At 39.6% G+C, this 22,622-nt stretch overlaps 2 protein-coding genes across 5 annotated transcripts in view; one reads left to right on the top strand and one right to left on the bottom strand.

The window, feature by feature from the left end:
- Positions 1-22,622, top strand: part of GNG2 (G protein subunit gamma 2) — a 131,928-nt gene that overhangs the window by 2,574 nt on the left and 106,732 nt on the right. For 3 of the 4 annotated variants that reach the window (XM_005685652.3, XM_005685653.3, XM_013967073.2), the window contains exon 2: positions 16,951-16,982. The exons of the other annotated variant lie outside the window; for it this stretch is intronic. Coding sequence is in view for 1 of the 3 variants with exons in the window: in XM_013967073.2 (XP_013822527.1) it covers positions 16,951-16,982 (32 nt within the window). In the remaining 2 variants the exon portion in view is untranslated. The remainder of the gene's footprint in view (positions 1-16,950; positions 16,983-22,622) is intronic. 4 annotated transcript variants of the gene reach the window in all.
- LOC102189040 (guanine nucleotide-binding protein G(I)/G(S)/G(O) subunit gamma-10) lies at positions 21,209-22,536 on the bottom strand. Its single transcript, XM_005685651.3, has one exon. It carries the CDS (start codon positions 22,364-22,366, stop codon positions 22,160-22,162), a length of 207 nt encoding a protein of 68 aa, XP_005685708.2. The 5' UTR covers positions 22,367-22,536; the 3' UTR covers positions 21,209-22,159.

Here is a 22,622-nt window from a genome sequence, read left to right as displayed (position 1 = left end):
TACTTCAGAAGGCAGGCTCAACTTTTAAGTATAAAAGCTCTATAGTCAAAGCACAAAGCCTCTTCAAAGACAACTGTGGGAGCAGAAAACAGCATGGTAGAGTGAAAAGAACACAGGCTTCGAGAGGCAGGCAAATTTGCCTTTGAATACTACCACTAGTGCTTGCTCCTTGACCTTGTACGTTAATTTATGAACCTTGCTTTCTTCACTGTAAAGAAGGGTTAATAATCAAGGTATTTTTTCATCGTTGTTTGTCGTGCTATGGTTTTATTTGGTTTTTGCTTTTGTGTATGATTTGTGAGTGCCTGTCAGGTACATAGTAGGTACCCAGGTCCTTTTTTCTCCTGCATCAGGAAAAGTTAGTCTATTCTTAATCTTTGCCACCATCTCAAAGATTCCAGGAGACATTTTTTTAATTGCAGTTAAATATATATATAAAACAAAATTTCCCATTTTAACCATTTTTAAGTATGCCATTCTGTGGCATTAAGTATGTTGACATTGTTGTAACCATCACCACTATTCATCTCCAGAGCTTTTTCATCTTCTCAAACTGAAAATCTGTTGCATTAAACAGTAATTTCCCATTCCCTCCTCCCCCTGGCAACCACTATTCTACCTTCTGTTCATGAATCTGACTACTCTAGGCACCTCATATAAGTGGAATCATGTGGTATTTGTCCTTTTGTGATGGCTTAATTCATTCACCAAAATGTCTTAAAGGTTTGTCCATATTGTGACATATAATTGTAATTTTATGCCTTGTTTAGACTGAATAATATACCATTTTATGTATATATTATATTTTCTAATTCATTAATCTACTGATGGACATTGTGGTTACTTCCTTGTTTTTGCTTTTGTGACTAATCCTGCTATGATCATGGGTGTACAAACATCTGTGTGAGTCCCTGCTTTCACTTCTTTTTGGGTACCCAGAAGGATTAAATGCTATATTATATGGTAACTGTGTTTAATTTTTGAAGAATGACTATACTGTTTTCCATAGCAACTATGGTGACACCAGTGGTAAAGAAATCGCCTGCCAATGCAGGAAACACAGGAGATGAGGGTTCAATTCCTGGGGCAGGAAGATCCCCGGGAGGAGGAAATTGCAACCCACTCCAGTATTCTTGCCTGGAGAATTCCATGGACAGAGGAGCCTGGCAGGCTACAGTCCATGGGGTCGCAAAGAGACGACACGATTAAGCAGGCATCACAATGTAACAGACACAACATATTTCCATTACAGCACACTAGGGTCCCAATTTGCATTTCCCTGAGGTTTAGTGATGTTGAATGTCTTTTCATGTGTATATTGGCAATTTGTTGTCTTCTTTAGAGAAATGTCTGTTCAAGTCCTTTACCCATTTTTTTTAATTGGGTTGTTTTCAAGGAGATGTATTTAAATGGTGGCCTCTCTTAACATAGTGTGTCAGAAAGATCATGACTATAATATTTGTGTTTAATCTCTTGCATGCACCAATATTACCCCTGCCCAAGTGAAATACTTCTCTCAAAAGTAACTTTTAAACGGAAAAGGAGAAAGCAAATCTGCATAGATCCTGGTAACTGGTAACATTAAGAACTGGATAGTGAAATTCAAACCCTTATTGTAGACCAGTGATCCTGCTGTCCAGGCTGCCACAAAGGAGGCAGGAGGGACCTGTCACTTCAGTGTCCTTATAGTCTCTACACATTAGCTTCAGGAGAAAAAAATGCCCAACAGGTAGCAAGTTCAACTACAGTACTAAGTCTTTCTCGAACTTTTTCTAATAGAGAGGATCAATCTTGGAAAGGGGCTATAGTAGTTAAACAACAACAGATTCTGAGAGAAGTTTCTACTAACAAAATGTGATTCTAATCCAAATTTCACATCTTACAATAAAGAACCCTGTGTTTCATTCTCCACCACAGATTTCACTCTCTATTCCAAAACCAGAGAGGTAGGGTATGGATGGGGCTGAGGACATCTGAGTGGAATGATTAGGGAGGACTCTGATGAACAGCAATGATACCCAAGATGGCGTGGTTGAAGATGTTGACCTTGAATGGTTTGAAGAGCTCCTAAAAGATTGTATATTAATGTGTATGTTAATTTTTTGTAATACACTCTGTGTGTGTACTAAGAGGTTGGATAATGGCCCCCAACTTTTTAAAATTTGCAAATCTGTTGATTCTACAGTTACTGGGAAGACCTATGACTGGCTTTACTAGATCCAGATGGGAGAGGGGAATTACAGCACTGGGTTAAGGCTAGGACATCACGGAACGCATGGTAGAGCTAAAAACTACCTGGGAACAAACCTATCCTATATCACCCCCTCAGTGATGGATTATAAAATAGACCCAGAATTTACCTTTCTAGAACTGCACAGTTGATTAATACCTCATTTCTCAATTCAGTTTCCATTTTACTTTCCTCCATTGTAGAGAAAAGATTTAGAGAAAGTCATTCTACTTTGTCACTTTAAAAATTGTTTGGAAGACCATATTATTTTGTTTAAAAAGAAGGTAATGTTTACATTTTATATGCTATGTTTCTCTGTTCAAATTTGTTCACATGTAAAGATGTCACTGTGGAACTGAGGTTCAGATTTTCAAGTAAGAGCATTAGAAATGTATGTGGTTCCCTAAAACTCTTATGTTAAAGAAAACGAGTTATGTCTAATGGGAGTCGATGTTCATACAGTGTTCAGAATCTCCAGAGGACTTCATTAAACTTTAAAAAAGAGGGAGCTCAATTCTCAAACTCTAGTGGTAACATGTTTCTTAGAAGTGAAGATAGAAAACAAAATCAGCCCTTTTATCTCTTGGCAAATATGTTTAAATGGTCAGCTCTTAATGTTTGAAAGATTTAGAAAAACTGGGTGGTTGACCCTTCCTCCCCATTTCTTTGGCCTTCCATTTGTCCCCTTGTCAGCCTGGTTGTCAGGGTCATGCTTTCCCATGATCCTCTGTCCCAGTCACCTGGCAATAGAACTGAAGGAGAGGGTTTGGAAACTGAGGTGATGGCTTCACTTCAGAGTCCTTGCAACACCAGCAAGGACTTTGCTGTTTTTGGAAAATCCTTTTCCTTTTTATTTCACTTTTTTACTCCACTCTGCATTTTCAATGAAAACAATGAAACCCAACCCCCCATTTCCTTTTTTCATTGCAGGTCACTTTTTGTTTTTCAGAGAATGTATGTATTATGGAATTCTTCAACCTCATTCTTTACCACCTCAAAATTTCTGTCTTCCTTCATTTTCTTCTCCTCCCTTCCTAGCTTGTATTAGCACAGCCTTTCTTTCAATCCAGAAGTCAACTCTTTCCTTGGAACGTGTCAGTTCATTTCTTTTTACTTTCTAGGGGGCTATGTTCTGATGATAATTCTGTCTCCTTCCTACATATTTGGTTTCTTCCTTTTATTGACCCTTTCCTCTGCCTGCAAACTTGTTTCAATTCAGTTCAGTTCAGTCGCTCAGTAATGTCCAACTGTTTGTGACCCCATGGACTTGGCACATCAGGCTTCCCTGTCCATCACCAACTCTCAGAGTTTACTCAAACTCATGTCCATTGAGTCAGTGATGCCATCCAACCATCTCATCCTCTGTCATTCCCTTCTCCTCCTGCCTTTAATCTTTCCCAGCATCAGGGTCTTTTCTAGTGAGTCAGTTCTTCGCATCAGGTGGCCAGAGTATTGGAGTTTCAGCTTTAGCATCAGTCCTTCCAATGTATACTCAGGATTGATCTCTTTAGGATGGACTGGTTGGGTTTCCTTGCAGTCCAAGGGACTCTTAAGAATCTTCTCCAACACCACAGTTTAAAAGCATCAATTCTTTGGTGCTAAGCTTTCTTTATAGTCCAACTCTCACATCCACACATGACTACTGAAAAAAACATAGCCTTGACTAAACGGACCTTTGTTGGCAAAGTAATGTCTCTGCCTTTTAATACGCTCTCTAGGTTGGTCATAACTTTTCTTCCAAGGAACAAGCATCTTTTAATTCAAGGCTGCAGTCACCATCTGCAGTGATTTTGGAGCCCCCCAAAATAAAGTCTGACACTACTTCCCGTTTCCCCATCTATTTCCCATGAAGTGATGGGACCAGATGCCATGATCTTCGTTTTCTTAATGTTGAGCTTTAAGCCAACTTTTTCACGCTCCTCTTTCACTTTCATCAAGAGGCTCTTTAGTTCTTCACTTTCTGCCTTAAGGGTGGTGTCATCTGCATATCTGAGGTTATTGATATTTCTCCCGGCAATCTTGATTCCAGCTTGTGCTTCCTCCAGCCCAGTGTTTCTCATGATGTACTCTGCATATAAGTTAACTAAGCAGGGTGACAATATACAGCCTTGACGTACTCCTTTTCCTATTTGGAACCAGTCTGTTCCATGTCCAGTTCTAACTGTTGCTTCCTGACCTGCATATAGGTTTCTCAAGAAGCAGGTCAGGTGGTCTGGTATTCCCATCTCTTTCAGAATTTTCCACAGTTTATTGTGATCCACACAGTCAAAGGCTTTGGCATAGTCAATAAAGCAGAAATAGATGTTTTTCTGGAACTCTCTTGCTTTATTGATGATCCAGCAAATGTTGGCAATTTGATCTCTGGTTCCTCTGCCTTTTCTAAATCCAGTTTGAACATCTGGAAGTTCACGGTTCACATACTGTTGAAGTCTGGCTTGGAGAATTTTGAGCATTACTTTGCTAGCATGTGAAGTGAGTGCAACTGTGTGGTGAAAGTGAGGTCGCCCAGTCCTGTCTGACTCTTTGCGACCCCACGGACTGTAGCCTACCAGGCTCCTCTGTCCATGGGATTTTCCAGGCAAGAATGCTGGAGTGGGTTGCCATTTCCTTCTCCAGGAGATCTTCCCCACCCAGGGATCGAACCCAGGTCTCCCTCATTGTAGACAGACGCTTTAAGGTCTGAGCCACCAGGGAAGTCAGTTTACACTATAACTAAACTTTAAATAAACCTTGTTGCCAACAAAGGTTCCCTTTGACTTTGGTAACCTTTGCTAACTTTGTTTTCTTCCTACCTGTAGGGGAAGAAAAATAGTTTTCCCTTCGCCCTTCTCAATTCTAGGAAGGCTGTAACAAAAGGTTGATAAGGGAAAAGCAAACAGACATTTATTAACTTGAATACCTCATCTATACATGGGAGGTACCAAGGAAGAATGAGTAGCTCTCAGAAGCGATTTAGAACTCAGGCTTAAATACCACCTTGAGCTAAAGACAAAATTGAGAGGGAGGAGTGGAGGAGGTCAGTTATGGGGAGGTGGCCAGGAAAATTGAGGTAAATAAAAGTTAAGAGTTTTTACGCATATTTAAGTTGGTGCCGGTCCTTTGAAGAGAGGCTCTATCAAGTTAATTATCCTTCTTTCCTAGGACCAGAGAGGGAGGCATTCTTACAAATGAAGATTTCCTTTATAAATGTAAATTTCCCTTACAAAAATGTAACTTCTAGTCTGTTTTCATAATTTGTCCAATTTCCCAAAATAATCTGCTCAAAATATTTTTTATGCCAAAGAGACATATTTGGGGGTGGTATATTCTACCACCCTTCATGCCTATCTGAAGGTTCCCAACTTTGTCATTAACTCCAGGTTCTGCACCTCAAATATGAGTATTCTCAAGATTTGATTCTTCTGCCACTTAATTTCTCCCTCTTCCTTTATCAAATCCTTTTCTAAGATTTCTGTCATTGTCACAGGGGTGGAGAGCAGCTCCAAATCTCATTCTGCATCTTCATCTCTGACTTACTCTAAATTTGCACATCAAGCACCTTACGGACTTGGCGGAACACGCAACCCACTGAAACTGAGACCAGAATCAGTGTTTGCCATTGCCTTTCCCCACTCACAACCAGTTCTTCACCTGATTCCATGACTATTAATGACACCCCATTCTCTGAGTCCCTCAATTAGGAAAACTCAATGCCATTATTTTCCTCACCAGTCAAGGTGGAGTCAGTCACTCAGACCTTTGCCTTGTCGTTGGAAACATACCTTGACACTCTTTGCTCTTTCCCACGTTGATAGTAGGTGTCTTAGGTCTGGTTCTCCTGACCTCCAGATGGGCTGATTGGTGGTTTTCTTGCCCCTCCCTAGAAGAACTCTCCTGCTGCTGCTTCTACACTTCTCTGTAGTTTGGCTTCTCTGCCTCACCAAAGTCCTTTCATCCTGTAAGACTCAGTTCAAATGCTACTTCTTCATGAAGTTTCCTTGGTTTCTTCCTTCCCCAATAAAAAACAGCCTTTATTTCCCCTGAAGTCTTTTGTTCTTTTCTCTCAGCGGTTAGTGCATTCTAGCGTATATAATGGCAATGGCAGTCTTTTTTTTTTTTGCAAGCTCTTTGAAGATAGCAGCCACACCCAGTTTCATCTTTGTCTTCTTTATAGCACGTGAGAACAGCTTGGGTTTTTGTTTGGTTTTAATTTCAGTTTTAATGAAGTATAATTGTCAAATAAAATTATAAGATATTTAAAGTGTTCATCATGGTGATTGGATATACATATATACTGTAAAAGTATTCCTCCCAATTAATTAACACATTCATCAACTCATATGTATTTGTGGGTTTGGTGAGGTTTTTGCCTCTTTTTTTAGTGAAAGCCTTTGGGTTCACAAATGCAGTTTATCATTTGTTTAATGGACTTTCATGGGTCATTTACTTTTTGATGCAGAGTGGGCTAGATATTCTAGGAGCTCATAAACTACTGGGGAAACAGACAAATACTGATGAAATTACAATATAGTTAGTCAGTCTGTCCGCAAGTCTTAACTGAATGTTTGCAGTGTGCCTTGTGTCCTTTGAGGGCCTAGGATACTTGGATGAACAAAACAGGCCAGTTCTTTGTTTTCTTGGAATTTACATTGTAGTGTTGGGAGAGACCCAGTAAACATGTAAATCAGCGGTTTTCAGATCTGGCTGCACATTAGAAATCACTGAGAGGTACTTTGAAAAAAATACCTGTGGCCCAACCTCAACCCAGACTAATTAAATCAGAATCAGCCAGGATTGGACTCCACTGACAAAAACAAATTACTATACAAGAAAATACCAGGCAGTGATAAGTGCTGAGGTGGATTAAAATAGAAATAGACTAAATGATGGAGATTGTGCATATGATGGTGTAGTCATGGCGATTTTACTTTTGTTGGGTAATCCCTGAAGGCCCCTCTGAGATGACATTTGAATGAGACCTGTATTATGGTGAGGAGTAAGCCATGTAAGCAGCTTTGGGGAGAGAGTTCCCAAGCAGGAAGTACAGGTATCTTTCTGAAATGAGGGTGAGGTGGACTTCCAGCTGAAGTGTGACCCTTTTCACACACATCTGTGCAAGAATCTATAGAATGTCCTTCCTCTGCCGAAAGCAGCTTTCCAGTTGAACTAGGTAGACTACAAATGCAGAACACTTGGCGTCTCTGTTGAGCATATGTGGGTGAGATTGTATTTAGATCAAAGTGATTTAGTAGTCAGAGTAGTCAGGAAGACTACTCCGTTTAATAATCTTCTTTTACATTGCCACCAGCACTACAGGGCTTGTTGTCGGAATTAAACACCAATCTTACTGTTTAAAATCACCTTAGGTATTTGGTATGATCTCTTAGATGAATAAAGTAGAGAAAATAGTGACTTCTGCCCTTAACTCTACTTGGGGGAACCAGGGAAAACCTCACAGGGGAGTCATTCAAACTACACAGCACCAAGCACTCACTCATGTCCGGATGAGTGTGTTTCAAGAATCAAGTTGAGAACTAGCATTTGTTGAGCATTCTGTTTGAGCTTCTGTGTGCTGGAGACTTTATATATGTTACTGTTTTCCATTAGCTTTTTCTTTAAAATGAAGTATAGTTGATTTACAATGTTGTGTTAGTTTCTGGTGTATAGCAAAGTGATTAAGATATACATATATATATTTCATATTCTTTTTCATTATGGTTTATTATAAGATATTATAGTTCCCTGTGCTATACAGTAGGACCTTGTTTATTTTTATACAGTAGCATAGATCTGTTAATCCCAAACTCCTAATTTATCCCTCCCCCGCCTCCTTTCCCCTTTGGTAACCATACATTTGTTTTCTATGTCTCCGTTAGCTTTTAAAGTAATTCTATGAGATGAGAACAATATTTTTCAATCAGGATACTTTTGGATGCTGGTGAAAGAATACCCTACCGAAACCGTGTAAACAATAGGACATTTATTGAGGACCTCCTCCTAGCTGGACAGTGTTCCTAGCAACCTTAAATCTTTCTCTCCTCCTATTCTGACATCCTGAGCAGGTTGGTTTGTCTTCTGAGGCCAGCTCTCTTCACTGTGCTGAGATGGCTCTCACTACAATTTCAGTTATAGGCTGATTTCAGTTTCACTGGAGGCACAGTGAAATGCCCATATACCTCTTCTTAATGTTACAGAAAAGCTGCCCATAGCAGAATTCACCTTCACAACTCGCCGTGCCTTCCCTATTAGTAGCAAGACCAACAGAACTGCTGAAATTGGCTCATTTGTTTTCTTGTGAGGCCATGGCACAACCCTGCCCTTCTGAAGAGCATGGTCACCAGACCCCAGACAAAAGATCTGACTCAGTTAACAAGGATGAAGGGTGACTGATTATCGAGTGGGCAGTCAGCAGAGTCTGCCGCTATATTATTTCCATCCTGTACATGAAGATATCAAGGCTCAAAAAGGTCAAAATTATCAAGATCACACAACTTTGAGTTGAACAGTGTTTCCATGCATTCTCTTTTCAGAAAAACAAACACACATATACACAAATGAAAAGCTTGTTTTTGTTGATAGTGATGATCTAGGTAGATTAGAGAAAGAGTCCTGGAAGAAAATACAAAATGGCTGCCATGAGACTAAGCAAAAAAATCACCTTCCAACAAATGATTCCAGAAGAGATTACAACAGGTCCTGGTGAGCATTAAGAATGGCGTTTAGTTTAGACAACCAGTCCTGCATTTCTGCATTATAATTGTATCAGTTCAGTTCAGTTCAGTTCAGTCGCTCAGTCGTGTCCGACTCTTTGCGACCCCATGAATCGCAGCACGCCAGGCCTCCCTGCCCATCACCATCTCCCGGAGTTCACTCAGACTCACGTCCATCGAGTCAGTGATGCCATCCAGCCATCTCATCCTCTGTCGTCCCCTTCTCCTCCTGCCCCCAATCCCTCCCAGCATCAGAGTCTTTTCCAATGAGTCAGTTCTTCGCATGAGGTGGCCAAAGTGCTGGAGTTTCAGCTTTAGCATCATTCCTTCCAAAGAAATCCCAGGGCTGATCTCCTTCAGAATGGACTGGTTGGATCTCCTTGCAGTCCAAGGGACCCTCAAGAGTCTTCTCCAGCACCATTTGTAATTGTATATATATATATAATTAAATTGAGTGCTGCTGACTGGTCATTATAATCAATTTGATCTAAAACTCCACCCTGGACCAAGAAATGACCAAGAGAGGCCAAGGGTTCTGTGCACGTTGTCTCTCAGACTTAAATGAAAACTGTGTTTTCTCTGGAGAGCCATGCATTTTGTTGATGATGGCGTGTGTAAGGGAAGAAAGAATAATCTCTGACATTTCTAATTATGAGTTATTTTGAAAGTGGGTTTTCACTTTGCAACTCCAGGGCCAACATGCAGTTCGATCAGTGTTGCTTTTTCTTTGTGGTTTCTTCGCTTCCCATATGAGACTCCATTGCAGAGGCTGGGTTTGTAAGAGGACAGCAGTGAAAAGAGAAACTGCAGCGGAGCTGCTGTCATCGCCGGTGCCTTATCATTGTGTAATGGGTTAGTGTTAATGCTGGGAGTATCTTCTCTGTAATAAATGACTGAGTGCTTCCTACTCTTCTATTTGCATTTTTAAACAGGAGAGTAAATGTTAATTTCTAGGCTTTTCCAACAGAGCTGTGTTTAAGAAGGGTATTTATCTGATCTGCCCAGAGCCATATGAGAAAAATTGTGAAAAAAATTTAAACATGGAAAATAAATTAACTCTCATTTTAGAGTCTTTGATGGAGAATTGAATTGATCCTTTGAGATTTTTTAAACTTCATGAATTGTGGTTGTGTTTAGATGGCTCAGACAGTAAAGCGTCTGTCTACAATGTGGGAGACCTGGGTTCGATCCCTGGGTCTGGAAGATCCCCTGGAGAAGAAAATGGCAACCCACTCCAGTACTATTGCCTGGAAAATCACATGGACGGAGAAGCCTGGTAGGCTACAGTCCATGGGGTCACAAAGAGTCGGACACGACCGAGCGACTTCACTCACTCAGAGACCATTACTGTATATAAGCGTTAATTTCACTAATAGTTTTATTATGATATTTTCCTTTGGGGACAGAAACTTGATTATTGAGCAGTCCCAAGATTATCTTTTAATTAAGCTAACAAAAATTTGAGTAAAAAAAAAAAAAAGTAAAAATTTCTAAGCAAAAAAAAAAAGAAAAAAGAAAAAAGATTTTTTATTATGTTTTAAAATAATCCCAAAATACTATAGTGTAGAAAATAATATTCTAAGGCTTAATTCACAGGAGATCATAGTAGTTAAAGAATATTGGTTTGGAATCAGAATATCTTGGACAAGTTCCTTATACTATTTGTGCCTGTTTCCTTATCTATAAACTAGGATATAATGACAATACCTACTTTACAAAATTGTCAGGAGAAGATTATATAGTGTGTGTAAAACGTTTATTTAACATCAGTTCAGTTCAGTTCAGTTGCTCAGTCATGTCCGACTCTTTGCGACCCCATGAATCGCAGCACGCCAGGCCTCCCTGTCCATCACCAACTCCTGGAGTTCACTCAGATTCACGTCCATCAAGTCAGTGATGCCATCCAGCCATCTCATCCTCTGTCGTCCCCTTCTCCTCCTGCCTCCAATCCCTCCCAGTATCAGAGTCTTTTCCGATGAGTCAACTCTTCGCATGAGGTAGCCAAAGTACTGGAGTTTCAGCTTCAGCATAGTGCCTGACAAATAGGAATTAACTATTCAGAATTGTAGCTGCTATTATTGTTATTTTTATTTCTGTTACCACAGTAATACATTTATTATTTTATTATTATTGTTACCACAAAGATGGAGGCGAGTATCTTTTACTCTAGCTTTGGGGTTCTTAGCAGGTTTTAGCAGAAACGATTATGATCCAGTAAGAGCGACAGGTGCTCAGAACTTAAAGTAAAGAATCACCCAAGGAGGCCTTCTTCCCTGACATAATCAGATGTTAGTGTTTTGACTTTAAGTGATGGTCTCAAGCTTGCGTTATTTGTTCACCAATGCATGTGCTTAGTCATAAATATTTCCAGTTTTCCTCCCCTACTTATGATAGACACACATCTCTGTCTACTTTAGTTCGATGTAGCCATGTGTCTTGCACTGGCCAGTGAAACGTGAGCAGAAGTGATGTTTGTCACCTCTAGGAAAAAGCTTAAAAGAACCAGGATGTGAATACATTCCTTGGCAATTGACTGTGGTAGAAGCACAAAAACAGTGGCTGAGCCCTTAAGCCTGGTTCTTAGAATAAAGACAACAGAAATGGTCTCTCCACTGACCTACAGTGAACATGTAGAGAGAGGAGAAATGAGTTTTTCTTTCTTAAAGGGTTTGAGGGTTGTTAATTATGACAGTATAACCTAATCTATCCTAACCAGTATAGTCTGGTTATCCCTTCAAACTCTAGAGAAAAAAATATTATTGGTAACAGTACATAAAATATGTAGCACTTTGGAGAAATTAATTTTTAATGACTATTATATGTGTGTGTGTGTGATAAATTATACCATAAGTAAGCCTTAGGATACTTCACATTTTAATTTAAATAGACATGTATAAAATTTATTTAAATCTCTTTTAAAATAGGGTTTATTTCCATTTCAAACAGAGGAAAATCAGTATACCAAGATTACCAACATCTGTTTTCCTTTGAAGAGAGTCATCTGTGATGCCCAAGTCAGGACTATGAATTCTAGACCCGATGTGATCACTGGGTCATGGTTCCTCTGACTTAAAGCTCATCCAGAATGGTGCTTTGTGACACAGAGGATCTTCTGAGAGAAGATAAGGGACTAAACCATGCCTGTGGCCTTTGTCTCCAGTAGGAAAATGGTCTTCCCTAAGCTCTATTGCAATGTTCAGTTATAAACAATGGTGCTAAGTACATACAGGGTCTTAAATAACTTGTATTGATAAATGGATGGAAGTAGTCTACAGTTCTTCCAAATGTTGGCGTCTCTCATATTCGCTTTTTAAAAATGATCCTTTATCTTAGACCTTGGTTTAAAAACGTCTCGGTACTAAGACTTATATTTACCCTAGAATCAAGTTACATTGTTATGATTAGACAGTGTTAAGGAAAAGAAAATTCATTTTAATAAAAAAAGACATTTATTCTTTTAAAGCATTTTACATGTACACACAGGTGTAAGCTATTTTATTTGATATTTTTTACTACTGATTTTTTCATCTGATTATTACGTTTGGATCTCTAAAACTGCATTATGAAATACCTTAATTATTTAAATTAGGAACAGATTCATTATCTCCAGTGTACAAACTCAAATTAATTTCATTATTAACCTGAATTTTAAATTGATTAATCTTGGAGTGTTTAAGGAATCAAGAGGGATTTTTTTTATCCTTAAAGGAAAGGACATATTGATTTGATGACTCTCTCTCCATCACACCAGTTGTGCTACAAAGAGCAAGAAATTTTTAAGAAACTTTGGATAGATTTTATAAACCAGCCAGAAACCTGTTTGTCTGGGGCTTCTAGGGGAACAATCTGTGAGTCATTTTAAAAAACAAACACACTCATAATCACAGAGCATGTTGTTACCATGGTTATCAGGCCTGTGGAGTTGGGTTGCTTATGTTCCTGTAAAGGGAAGAGGGGGAGAGAAACTGAGAATTCAGAGCTTTGACTATCAGCTTCAATTTGACTATTGTGAGGGAAAGTGTAAGGGTTTCTCAAGAACATGCTGGCTCAGTCATCCTGAGAGGGAAGTGAAGAAACTCTGGAATCCTCCCTTTGTTACTGAATATAAGTTAATCATACTAGTGTTAGGTGTTATGATTCACAGGGGAGAAAAGGACCATTTGGCATACTCTTGGGAAGATGGGGGAAATAGGTCCCTTATCTGTTATATAATCACATGTAAGTCTCTAAGGTCTACCAGGAAAGTGTCTGGTGTGCAGATGCTCAGGGCTTTAATGAGCCTCTAAAAGGTACCAAATGCCACTGGCATAATATTATTACAGATTTAAAGGATCCTTAGTGCATTATTCTGATACAGTTAGAGATGGGTTTTAGGCCATTGTTTCAGATCCGGTCCCCAAGTAGACCAGGTCTCTTTTCTCTATTTTATGGAGGGAATATGACTCCTTTGTCTTGTACAATCATCTTATAATACAGGCCTCTGGGTCACAAAGGTGACCAAGGAAGTTATGTGAACTCTGCCAAAACTGTTATTCCTCCAGGGGAAAGTAAAATCAGCATGCTTGGTTTTTTTGTTTTTTTGATGGACAGTCAACAAAGTGGGATTACTGAGGAATGATTCATTAGGATTCTATATGGAGAACAAGCAACACTGTAAATTAAAGGTATAAGTTGGTACACATACAATACTGGTTTTCAAGAATATTTTAAAATTTAAGAAGCTTCAGCATCCTCTTAAATGGAAAAGTATAATACATTGACCTAGAGATTTGGGTTTTTTTAACCTGGGTTCAATCCCTGGGTTGTGAAGATCCCCTGGAGGAGGGGCATGGCACCTCACTCCAGTATTCTTGCCTGGAGAATCCTCTTGGACAGAGGAGCCTGGCGGGCTACAGTCCATGGGGTCTCAGAGTCAGTCGCGACTGAGCGACTAAGCACAGCACAGAGGTTTTTTAGAGTATTCCTTATGCAGACTTTATTTCTAGAACTTTTCTTTATTAAAACTGTTTTTTAAAAAGCTTGGAATGAAGTGCCATGGGGTGTGATTAAAGGGTGATACAAATGCAGGGAGTTTGTATATGATTTTGCCCTGGCATATGGTGTAATAACTATTTCTCAAAACTCATTTCTCTTTTCATATATAGGAAGAAGGCACATGTTATCCAAACTTCATTCTAGGCTGTCTTAATTTTTTTTAAGATTAGTAAACAATGCTTAAACTTTTTTTTTGGATGATGAAAGGAATTCAATGAAAATTCCAAAAATACTTAAAGTGTAAAAAATAACCCAAGACTGACCCTTTCCATTAATCAAGTTGTTGGTTGAACTGCATGTGACAGAGACCAGATCACAGTGACTGACAAAAGTTAGAAGTTATTTGTCTTTCACATAACAGCCCAGAAGTGTGTGGTCCAGGGCTGGTAAGGGAACTCCTTGACAAGATCTCCCAGGGACCCAGGCTCCTCTGTCATACTGTTACATCATCCCTATCATGTTTTCCTTGCTTTGTGGTCTAAAGTGGCTTCTTGCCGTAAAAACCTCACTGTAACCAGTAGGAAGGAAGGAAGTTGGAAAGGGGAGGGCATGACCCAGAAGTTGCATGGATCACTTTTGCAGCCTTCCCCTTGAACTTTGTCACATGACCACATACCTAGCCACAAGGGAAGGTGGGAAAAGCACTTACTATTGACTTAAATGTGTCTAGCTTAGAATGGAGGAAAGAGATATTGAGTCATATCTAGCAATTTCTAGTACTTACATTTTCTGGGCATAAAGGACAATACACTGTTAACATTTTGATGTGATCCTTCCAATCTTTTTCTAGAAAAATGTGTATCAGAAAGATGTTACGTATAATATTTACTAGGAAATATTACATATGTTATACTAGGAGAATATTAAATATGAAAAATATTAAAGAAAATATTAGAAAATGTATATATAATATAAATATTAGAAAATTAGCTGTTTATACTATATATATAATTTTGTATTCTTTTCATATAAGTTTATTTCATGTGTATTTTCCTCAGCATTTAAATCTTTTGTATTTATCCTTTCCAAGTTCCACTGTGTGTAGTTTTTTTGTTTTACTTAATAGCTTTTATTATTAATATTTAAGCTATTTCTAATGCCTTGATAATAATTATTTGTGTATATTTAGGATTTGGGGGATCACATTAAGGAGTGACCTCACTAAGACAATGGCTGAGAACATATCTGAGATCTTAATATAGTGCGCAACTACTTTCCAGAGAGATTGTGCCAGTTTATGCTCCCCCAATAGTGTGTAGGCTTCCCTGTGGCTCAGCTGGTAAAGAATCTGGCACAATGGGCTTCCCTTGTAGCTCAGCTGGTAAAGAATCTGCCTGCAATGCGGGAAGATCCCCTGGAGGGGGAAAGGCTACCCACTCCAGTATTCTGGCCTAGAGAATTCCATGGACTGTATCGTCCATGGGGTCACAAAGAGTCGGACACGACTGAGTGACTTTCACTTTACAATAGCTTATGAGGGTGCTACACTAAGAGCTCCCTTCAAGGCTAATTTTGCAAGTCCCACTAATCATTGTCGTCCCTAGGGTTTATTCTCTGAAAATAGGTTGTTTTTTGCCCTTGGCTTGTTTTTGTTTCCTTTGCTGTCATTAATCATGAAATAATAGTTTTCTAATAACTTTGGCTCATTTAAAAACATATGGTCCCTTATAGTCATCTGGGAATATGAGCACTTGAGCTGAGATTTTAGCACACATGTCAGTCTCAAACAGTGGGCAGTCTCTAGAGACATTGATGTTCATTTGGTCTTAGGACCCAACGTGAAAGTGATTTCCACCCTCAGTCATAATACTCTAGATGCCAAATACCTCTTAATTCTGAGACATAACAAATTAGGAATGATAGAGCATTCCTTGAGGCTTAGGTAGTTCCCTTTGAGCTGACTGCTCGATATCTTTTCAGCAGTAAAGAAGCTCCTCTACATAGGAACTTTCTCTGATATGAATCACACTCGCACTCGGCAAAATTAGGCCAGCTCTGCTGAACATCTTCAAAGGTCATTAGTGGCTAGGGGTATAGGCATTTCTACCTCTTTATTTATTATTATTTTGGCTGTGCTGGGTCTTCATTGCTGTGCATGGGCTTTCTCTAGTTGCCCTGAGTGGGCTTCTCACCACGGTGGCTTCTCTTGTTTTAGAGCACAGTCTCTAGGTGTGTGGACTCAGTAGTGTGGTTCCGGGTCTTTAGAGCACAGGCTCAATAGTTGTGGCTCACAGGCTTAATTGCTATGCAGCATGTGGGATCTTCCTGGACCAGGGATCATACCGGCGTTCCCTGTGTTAGAAGGCAGATTCGTAATCACTGGACCACTAGGGAAGTCCGTGTTTCTACTTCTAAATAGCCTTTTGCTTTGGATGCTAAAGATGTTTTTAACCATAAACTTATTCAGTCTACCCTCTTAAAGGGCTGCTGCTGCTGCTAAGTCACTTTAGTCGTGTCTGACTCTGTGCGACCCCATAGACGGCAGCCCACCAGGCTCCCCCGTCCCTGGGATTCTCCAGGCAAGAACATTGGAGTGGGTTGCCAGGTTGCCATTTCCTTCTCCAATAGATGCACACAAATGGAGCCCCACCTCTGTCCCTAGTACCTGACAAAAGAGCATATCTGCACGTTGGTCCTGCTGGGAGCTAATCGAGTTAGGAGGAAAGTTTGTTTCATCTCACCTGTACACAGCCTCTCACCAAGAACTCTGCTTGCCCTAGGTTCCCCAGGCTGACTTTTGTGTTTTCTTGTAGGCTGGGGATGTTCACAAAGAAAGGAACTCATATTTTCACAAATCTGTTTCTTCAAAGAAAAAGAGTTAACAAATGTTTCTTGGCTCAGAAATGTAAACCTGTGAACCCCCCTGCCCTTCAAACTATTTAGCCATCACCACCAAACCCTATTTACAGAAACATTTATTTGCTTGTTCAGCTTTTATGTATCATGTTGTCTCTCCTTTTTTTTAATAAAACACTTTCCTCTCTGTTTTCTCAACAGCCAGTGAGCCTCAGGCTTTGGGAAGTGAAGAGGTAAGAATTCTGAAATACTTTCTTCTAGGATCTTAAATCTAACCAGAACTTTAAAATGAAAAAAACATCTTCAGTAAGCCTATAGGTGAAAGCATTTAACATGAAATGTTGATCAAGAAGAAACATTTATAGTCTTTAGCAATGTTGATTGCTGAAGGGGATTTAAAGGGGAAAGAAAAGACTCTCCTTAATGATTGTTAAAGATCAGATTTCTCATCAGAACTCCCTCTGCCCTCCTCCCCACTTTGCCCCCTACTTTTTTCTAAAAACCTGAATTTGGAGACCCTTTGAGATGACTGCCTTAACGAAATGTATCCCTATGGCACCAAACATGATTAACTGGTAGCACCCATTGAGGATAATGAAAGACAGATGTCAGAGTAAATTAGACTGGAGAAGGGTAGGGAAAACCCTGTTCTTAACTGGTTTTGATGTTATAAGGGCTTTTCCAGCAGCAACAACAGTAACAATAAAAGGTCTGTTTAATACTGGTGTGGTTTCTTCTTGAAGAAACTGACTTGGCTTTTGAAACTGATGAAAGTCATTTGAATCTAGCTATAGACTTGAAAAAAGTGAAAGTTACTCAGTTGTGTCTGTCTCTTTGCAGCACCATGGATACATCCATGGAATTCTCGAGGCCAGAGTACTGGAGTGGGTAGCCTTTCCTTTCTCCAGGGGATCTTCCCAACCCAGGGATTGAACCCAAGTCTCCCACTTTGCAGGCAGATTCTTTACCAGCTGAGCCACAAGGGAAGCCCTAAGGTCACCATATTGCTGAGGCAGGTGATAATGTATTCACCCCCTCCAACCAAGACATAGTTACGCCTTTCGTCATCCTGATGTGGACTTTCCCCCCTATTTTAAAATTTAACTTCCTTATGATAAATTTCAGGCGTATACCCAAATAGAGAGGATAGCATAATGAACCTCTATATCCCTGTCACTCAGTTTTCGTAGTTATTGACTCGTGACCAGTATTGTTTCTTTGTACCCCTACCTACTTCTCTTCTTTCCCCATTGGATCATATGGCAATGGCTTAAATATGGCTGTTGGATTTTTGATTGTTTATTTACATAACAATTACTGGCTACAGCAAAATGCAAATAAAAAATAAAACCTACTTTTACCCTCAGTTTACTGAAGGTAGCCATTCATCCATTTACTCATTCAGCCAATATTTAGTATTTACTACTGTCAGAACCTTCTTAGGAGAAGAAGTAGAAAGAAGCCTCATGCAAGGGAGACCAGTATATATCTTGGGTTGGGAATGATGGGCTGGATATGTAAGAACTGCTGAATAGAGATGAAGGAATGGAGGACATCTAGAAAAACTGCCAAGTTTCTCTTTTGGGAGATTCAGTGGTGGTGATAACTGGGCTACAAGAAGAACAGATTCAAATCTGTGGAGTGGCCGCATCCAGATGGGTGTGTCCAGTAGACTGCTCATGGATGGTACAGAACAGTGGTTCTCAGTCCTAAGTGCACATCGAAATCTTCAGGGATGTGTTTGAAAGTACTGACCAATTGAATCAGAATCTGAATATCTGTAGTTTTTAAGAGCTCCCGGGTGATTATAATATATAGTCAGGATTGAGAATTTCTGGTCTAGAGATTATTAGAAGGAAGGTATATGTGTGTTTTGTGCTTTTAAGACCATGCATAGCTTTTGTTACCCCATAATGAGATTTTGTTTGAAGTATTTAATATCTTTCAGGTGAGGGCTGAGCCATCCCTACTTTCTACCAAATACTATTAATAATGAAGACTTTTAAAACAAGTACTTCATGTTCTCTTATCTGATTTGGTGTTGATTTCTTTCATACTAATAAATGTACTTAAATGTTTCAAATTAATTTAAGCGGATTTCTCAGTGGGAGTTGCTGTGTGTTGAATGGGGCAATTCTTCATTGTATTCCTTGGTATCCTGCCCTTGGCTCACAAAAGGCCAGTGGCATCTTCCAGCAATCTGGTGCCCTAAGGATATATTGAGGACTGCTGTGTCTTTACACACCTTTAAAGAAGTTATTTGTCATTTTCACTCTTCGGTACAAGCGTTTTTGCTTCATACATAATTACTGGTTTCAGTTATGCAAAGAAACTCCTTATATAAGTGATCTCTGCTAACAAACTAAAGAAAGAAACTAAACAGACATTTTAAAAAATATATTGTTTTGCACTGTTGGAGGGATTTTGAGCATATTTGTTCTAGTACCAAATCTAATTTTTGTGTCTGTATAGAGATGCAAATGAAGCAGTAGGTAAGAAATGGTCAAATATTGAGATTTAAAAACAAAATACTGCTAAAGTGTTATGCAAATTGAACAGCAGTGATGACGATGTCTTCATTTCTTGTTTGCTGCTATAACAAGTTATCACAAACTTTGTGGATTAAAATAGTACAAGTATATTATCTTACAGTTCTGCAGGTTAGGTTCTGTAGAGATCTCACTGGTCTAAAGAACTGTGTTCCTTTCTGGCGGAAAGGAGAGAAAGAATTCTGGAGAGAATCCTAGAGTCCCCTTCCTCCATTTTCAAAGCCAACAGCGTTGCATCTCCACGTGTCTTTCACCCATAGCCGTTCCTCTGAACTGAGCCAGGAAGTGTTCTTTGACTTTAAGGGTCCATGTAATAAGATTTGGCATATCTAGGTAATGCAAGATACTCTCCCCATCCCAGGGTCCTTAATTTAATCGTATCTTCAAAGTCCCTCTGTCCATGTAAGGTTGTATATTCACAGGTTCCAGGAATTAGGGCGTGGACCTATTTGAGGGCTATTATTCTGCCTGCCTGCATGCTCAGTTGTGTCTGACTCTTTGTTACCCCATGGACTGTGGGTTAAAATAGTACAAAAATATTATCTTACTTGGAGCCCACCGAGCTCCTCTGTTCATGGGATTCTCCAGGCAAGAATACTGGAATAGGTTGCCATGGTTTCCTCCAGGGAATCTTCCTGATCCAGGGATTGAACCCGCATCTCCTGTGTCCTCCTGCATTGCAGGCAGATTTTTTACTGCTGAGCCACTGGGGGAAGCCCATTATTCTGCCTACTGCAGAGGATGAACTGTTAAGAAAGGTAGAAATGCTTCAGGTAACAGAGATCGAATTATCTTACATTTCATTGTATAGGGTTGAGAAGGTTTAGGGTTCCCAACTTGATTAAGTGAGTTCTTGTCTTGACTCTGCAAATCCTGCTTTGTGGATACGGGCACTAAAGGCTTTTAGTTTTCTTGGAGTATTTGGCGTTGGATCAGGTGGACAGGTTGAAGTCCAGTGGCTCCTCCCTTGGCCAGACTTTCTGGTGCTGTGGGTGTGGCCTCTGAGGACTGTGCTGCTTTTGGCGTTTCTCCAGCTCTGGAGAGTTTGCTGGCAGTGTGCAAGTTCCAAGGTCTTTGAATAGCACCAAAGAAATGTGAGATTTTTATTTTATGCTGTTATGTCTGCCTGTCACATTATGCTATATTTATTAGGCTCTAACCTGTAGAAATTGGAAGAAAAATAACAATATTCTAGAACTTTCAGTTCAGTTCAGTTCAGTCACTCAGTCGTGTCTGACTCCTTGCGACCCCATGAATCGCAGCATGCCAGGCCTCCCTGTCCATCACTAACTCCCGGAGTTCACTCAAACTCATGTCCATCGAGTCGGTGATGCCATCAAGCCATCTCATCCTCTGTCGCCCCCTTCTCCTCCTGCCCCCAATCCCTCCCATTATCAGAGTCTTTTCCAATGAGTCAACTCTTCGCATGAGGTGGCCAAAGTATTGGAGATTCAGCTTTAGCATCAGTCCTTCAAAGAACACCCAGGATTGATCTCCTTTAGGATGGATTGGTTGGACCTCCTTGCAGCCCAAGGGACTCTCAAGAGTCTTCTCCAACACCACACTTCAAAAGCATCAATTCTTCGGCACTCAGCTTTCTTCACAGTCCAACTATCACATCCATACATGACCACTGGAAAAACTATACCCTTGACTAGACGGACCTTTGTTGGCAAAGTAACATCTCTGCTTTTTAATATGCTATCTAGGTTGGTCATAACTTTTCTTCCAAGGAGTAAGTGTCCTTTAATTTTATGGCTGCAATCACCATCTGCAGTGATTTTGGAGCCCCCCAAAATAAAGTCTGACACTGTTTCCACTGTTTCCCCATTTATTTCCCATGAAGTGATGGGACCAGGTGCCATGATCTTAGTTTTCTGAATGTTGAACTTTATTTTTATTTTATTTTTTTTAGTAGAAATTAAGCAGAAATTTTATTTCCAAGTTCTTCAAAGATTAAAACAAACACAAATAAAGTATTCCTTTAAGTGTCCCAAATTAAATCAAAGGCACATCATCAAAATAATACAGCTGTGACATTAAAAATTCATTTAGGTTATCATATTTTCACATTACTTTAAAAAAATCATTTGCAATGCTCTGTAGATCACATTTAAAAATGAAATAATTTAGTATATTTTTTTAAGTAAAACCACCCCTATAAAGTAGAGGAACTTAAGACGAAGATCAAACCTGCTTCATATACTGGATGGGGCAGTCTCATACAGAAAACAACATTCATCTTTGCAAACAAGGTTGCTAAGAAATAGATCCCATGCTTAGTGTTGAAAATGAAACAATCTCCTCATTTAGAAAAATCAAGACATCATTTGATTAACAAAGCCCATTCTTCCCCCAATTTTATACTTGCCTGTCTTCATTTAGAAATTATAAATTCATGAGAAGAGAGCAAATTTTGTTATGGTATAAAGATCTTAGTTGGGAACAGCAAATAACAAATATTCAATTTTTTAACAAAGAATACTGTTTTCCTTCCCAAAATGTAAACATCTAGTAAATAAAACATACATAACATTCCAGGCATAGAAACGCTAGTAATTCACTTAATGAAAGAAGTGTATCTTGGTATATTTGGCGGTAAGGTTTTTGTTTAAGTATAAAGCACTTCAGCAAAGAATCAGGCCATTATTATTTAAAATCTACACCTTCACCCAGTTTCCTTATTTGAGTAGAAACATCAGTTTCTGCAGAATGTTGGCTAAAGGACCAGGTCACAGGAAAGGTCCTGTGAAACATCTAGAAGTCCTGTGGTTAGAGAAGTGTTTTCTTGAAATTTGGAGGCAGTCATTCATCAGTTTGTGCTTGAAAGCATTCTTCAGCAAACTTCTTCTCTACAGTCTTCAGAGTAAAGCACAGGATCTGGGCTCCTGAAAGGGATTGCTTCCAGCTGGAACACCCACCAGCAGGGCATCCTTGCAGGCATTCTGCATGCAATATTGTTGAAGCTCTGCAGCCGCCTGAGAGACCTTGATCCTCTCCACGCCGGCCTCCAGCTTGAGCTGCTCCACCAGGCGCTGCAAGGCGCTCACGCTGGCCCCGGAAGACATGCCGGCGGCCTGGGCTCCGAGAGCGCGGCGGGCGTGAATGTTGAACTTTAAGCCAACTTTTTCACTCTCCTCTAGAACTTTACTGTAGTGGTATTTATTCTAGCTAATTTCTAAATGTGGTTTAATTTCCGTACATTAGGTAGGTCATCCCCACAAAGCATAAAACCATTGCTTGCCTAGTGAATGAAATGGATCACTGGGTTATTTTTTAAAACCATCTCTTCAGTAGGATATAGCCAGAAATTTTTGATGGAGA

This window comes from Capra hircus, chromosome 10, assembly GCF_001704415.2.
Source record: "Capra hircus breed San Clemente chromosome 10, ASM170441v1, whole genome shotgun sequence".
Classification (NCBI taxonomy): Eukaryota; Metazoa; Chordata; class Mammalia; order Artiodactyla; family Bovidae; genus Capra; species Capra hircus.
This window is presented reverse-complemented; position numbering and strand designations above follow the sequence as displayed.